The sequence below is a fragment of the Sphaeroforma arctica genome, assembly GCF_001186125.1.
Source record: "Sphaeroforma arctica JP610 unplaced genomic scaffold supercont1.22, whole genome shotgun sequence".
Lineage (NCBI taxonomy): Eukaryota > Ichthyosporea > Ichthyophonida > Sphaeroforma > Sphaeroforma arctica.
In genome coordinates this window covers 12,824-17,329 of record NW_014040536.1, presented here as the reverse complement: position 1 = coordinate 17,329, position 4,506 = coordinate 12,824, and the positions used below count along the sequence as shown (strand labels likewise).

General features: G+C 45.8%; 1 protein-coding gene across 1 annotated transcript in view; it reads left to right on the top strand.

Moving 5' to 3' along the window:
- The window catches only part of SARC_00647 (hypothetical protein), a gene marked incomplete at both ends in the record, with an annotated part of 1,438 nt that extends 1,325 nt beyond the window's left edge, over positions 1 to 113 (top strand). The window contains one exon of the mRNA XM_014305638.1: positions 70 to 113. Coding sequence (XP_014161113.1) covers positions 70 to 113 — 44 coding nt within the window. The remainder of the gene's footprint in view (positions 1 to 69) is intronic.
- Positions 114 to 4,506: the final 4,393 nt, after the last annotated feature.

Sequence of the window (4,506 nt, the reverse complement as noted above, 5' to 3'; positions counted from 1 at the left end):
TATATGTATGTATATATATCTGTATCCACACACACACACTAATAATACTAAAACTACTTACCTATACAGGTGACACATTCGCTAAGATCAGCTTCGTGAAGGGAAACAGTTAGCTCCTTCCGCCACTCGATCAAATGTAATAGGCCGGGCCTCCACATTAGACTCTATGTTATAAACGTACTCTTATGCAGTACGTAAATTATAAACGTACTCTTAATAGTACGAGGAACTTGAGTTTCCTAAATGTATTCTTAATAGTACGAGGAACTTAAGTTTCCTAAAAGTACTCTTAATAGTACGAGGAACTTAAGTTTCCTAAATGTACTCTTTATGGCACGAGGAACTTAAGTTTCCTAAAATGGGGTTTAATGGTTTTATTTATTAATACCTTTTCCATTTTATATATCAGATATTTGGATGAGGCCATTAAAAGGCCTCAGTAAAATACCAAACATAAAGAGTGGGTATAGTTCTATTAATAAGAACTTTATTTACTTTCCAATTTTATTTATATCTGAATACTTCGGTAGCGAGATGGCTCAACCGAATATAGGTTTCTAGGGACTATTAACGTTACCTAGTTGATCCTAGATCAGCCAACCAGATGTGCCAGTATGATGAAGGCTAAGTCGGTAATTCTTGATAGTGGCAAGTTATTGGTTAAGACAATAACTAAGGACGTCAAGAGTATTTTTAAATTTTTTTCTTTTCTTCTAAAGATAGGATTTTATGAGTCTCTCGGATTCGCCCCAGAATAGAGCGACAACGAAACACTAAATAAAATCCCTTCGGCGGAAAAAATACTGAGAGGCATATATATAGGCAATGTCTCAGCCTCACAATCCCTCAGAGTATTGCTGTTTTCACGAGGCAAACCTAACTTTATTAAACGTCTCATTTCGTTTATTTATATCGATATTTACACGATACTTAGAATTTACCTACGCGTTTATTTATTCTAAGGCATTAGGGATAATATTATTTATTTCAAAGGAGTTAAGTTACAATGTTTGTACATATGGTATGGCTCTCATATCCGTTGTAGTGGTTCGGGGAAGATCAATGGGAAGAAGTGGTCAGTAAATTCCCTGTTGAAGCTTGGACCAAGTGAGTCGACAATGGAGGATACGCGCAGGGTCAATTCAGGCCGGTGCTGACAAAAAAACTGACACCATCGATTGTGTCACGTATCGCTTTCTGACTTACTAAATAGCGTACCCACCTCTATGGTTCGGACCGGGTCTTTATCGTGTAGTGCTGTGGAATGGGCTAGTGCAGAGTACGAAATGCCAAGTAGGACCAGGTTATCCGTCATAATTCGGTTAAGGAGCGAGGTTGGGGGTGATCCGATACCGCACCAGACCACGGATGCACTCGGTATGTGTTGGTTTGCCTGTATTGGAAGTATCATAGGCGGAACCAACAGGCGCGATGAATTGGTTTGGACCGAAATTTGGAAGTAGTACTTCAACAGCGTGATTAGTCGGGGTATAGGAAACATCTGTTGATATGTCAGAGACAGGTGTGGGTACAGGGGTTGTTCTACATGCCGGAGAAAAGATTCAAGGTGTTCGTGGAGGGTCCAGATACCATGGAAGTCGTGGCGCTTCTGTAGTTGCTGGAGGAAATCAGGGCCAATGAGAGGCAGTTTTGGGCCCACTAGGATGTATTGGATCAGTTGCTGGATGCAGGCAAAGTGGTTGGTGATGAATTTTTGGCCACCGGGGCAGGCAGGGCAGAGACAGCCGTCAGTGCGGTAGTCGAGAAATGTGAACATGTACGTATTTGTTACAATCATAGCACAGAACCGGATTGGTGTGGGCTCGAAGCAGCGGTTGAAGCTGTCGTGTCTGGCTTTGTCCCGATCTGAGGTTGGCGGTTTGCTCACGACCAATTGGTAGTAGTATTGACGCCGGGCCATTGCCGCGACCGCCTTGTTGGACCAGCGTTTCGTTGAATTTTTTCTAATGTCGTCACATCGTCGGCGGAGGGCTACATGTTCTGGTGTACGCCCGTCCTTAGTTTTGTATACAGTCTTCAAGTTGGCATAAATACTGTATGGGAAGCGCAGTGAGGGGTTGTCGTGGGCCCAGGCGGGTTGCGTCAGAGGTGTGAGTGGGTTTGTGCTGGCCATTGAGTCGAGTTGCAGTCCCAGGCAACCCCCGAGGTAGTCCGCGAATGCTCGCGTGGGGAGCAGGCCACAAAAATGGAGTAAGTTGGTTTGATGTTTGGAAAACCTAGGGTATTTGGTGCCCGTGATGATGGCTGCTGCTCGAATGAGTGCTGAGTTATAGCGCTCAAACAAGGGGTCCAGCGCATCCTTCCATATTGGTGGAGCCCAGGCAACAATATTCAGGCCATATATAGCCGTGGATAAGATGAATGTTTTGAACAACACCAGCCTGTTGCGGGGGTGTCGCCAGCTGAAGCCATGGAAACCATAAGCGCGGAAGGAGGCGATACCCAGAGACAATGCTGTAACCAGGGATTCCATATGTCTGGCGAGATTTATCCCTGGTATTCCGTAGGAGAGTGGGAAAACCCAGGAATTTGGAGAGTTTAGGCTTGGCATGTGTGGGAGCCAACTTCAGGGGTAGGTGACATGTGTTCCAAGGAGCATCTGCAAGCGTTGGCGTGATAAGCTCACTATTTATACGGAGGGTTGGCGCCGCGTGTCGCAAGTTGGTAGATCGTACTCGGGGTTTGATGACACCCTGATTGAGGCCAGATTTGCGTCCCCACGCATCAATGTCGTCTAAAACGGGTTGGAGCGGAACCGGTTGGGGGGCTTGGATCCGGGTGTCATCGACAAATAAATAGAAGCGGAGGAGCTTGGGCCGGAATTGTGCTAGCGTGACAGCCAAAGAATCCATGTAGATAATAAAGAGCTGGGGGCCGTGATTGAGCCTTGTAGGATGCCATTCGTTCTATGGAACTATCGTCTTTATTAGACCGAATCTTACACATTTTAAAGTTAGCAAAGGTATTAATTACTTAGACTACTTAAGCGTAAGGGTAGATTAACTACCACAACAATGTTTTTCTCTTGTCCAAGCTAGTCGTTAAGAGACAAGCTAGTAGTCATAAATTAAGATTATGACCAAGAAAGACAATATTCCTTCTAAGAAGCGTAGAGCTGACAAGAAGAAGATGGAGAGAGAAGCCGCTAGCGCTGCCGCAGAAGCAACCGCTGCCGCTGCTGACGCGTTAAATCGAACTGTAGCCGAAGTACTTGCCTCTGACAATAATAGTCAAAAGGGCAAAGCTTCAGATAAGGATGTAGCCACTCCGCTTAAGAAGACTACTCCCACTGATAGAGCCCGAGGGCCAACTATTGCCTCAACTTCAAAGCTCGCATTTACGAAGCCAAGAAGTGAGACAAGGGACACGTCTCAAGACGCCCCAACCCATTCTTCTGACGAAACTCAGAAATGAAAGTCCCCAATTATAAGGGCGTCCCCAATTATAGGGGACAAGGACAAATCTCAGAAGGAACCTATTATGGAATCAGAAGAGAAGGCAAGCTCAAGTGGCAAACCCGAATTTACGTCCGAGACTACAAGCCAACGCGAATAGGTAAGCCAATTACTGAAAACGCTGATCTTAAGAATCAGTTAGCTACCCATATGAAAGACTTGACTGTCGAACATGTAGATCAATTAAATAGATCAGGAAAACATCCACAGCACTTACGCGAGCATGTTTCCCCGGGCATTACTGAAGCCCTACAGAAGTGGACAGAACGTCGACAGGCAGTTACGCCCAAAGACTCGAGCTCTACGCCTGAGGCATATGATCCAGATGTACTCAGCGACGCTATACCTTACGAGGGACTACTGCCAGAAGTTCAGGCTAATTACTCGCCTGTTCTGACACCCGGCCGTGAGTCACCCGTCCTCGAGGGTATCATAAACCCAGAGGTAAGGAGATATACTCCGCCACTTGTACCCAATTGGGATGATAATCGTCGGAAACCAGTTAAGACTGGCTATTTTATTCCGACGCATGGATCACCCAAGGTTATAATACCAACCGCTATCCGTGGAATAGAGCACCGAAAGGCCTCTACCATGGATTTTACAAGGGGTAACCCCGTAGACGTGTGAACGATGTCGAGTTTAATCGATTCGATCGCACAGCCTTACACCAACCCGCAGAGGATTTCCACTCTGACGAGGTTAAATCGGTCGACGATTATACCAATACAGTGGAATTTGCCCATGCTGCGCATCATGCTGAGGACGTAGCATACTATGCAAATATGATTGCGATTAAGCAAAAGCGCATAGATCAGTTACTTCAGGCCCGAGGTGGACAAGACCACAGGATAACCAGAAGTACAAGGGACAGATCAGTCGACTTAAGTCGAACTGGGATGCCAACAGCAAGCAGGTCGAGTTTATAAACAACCATGACCTCGACACGCTAACTCGTACGCTTAATGCGTTTACGGTCATGCTGGAGACGGATGATATCGCTCCCCAGCAATGGATCTCTGCCTTAATG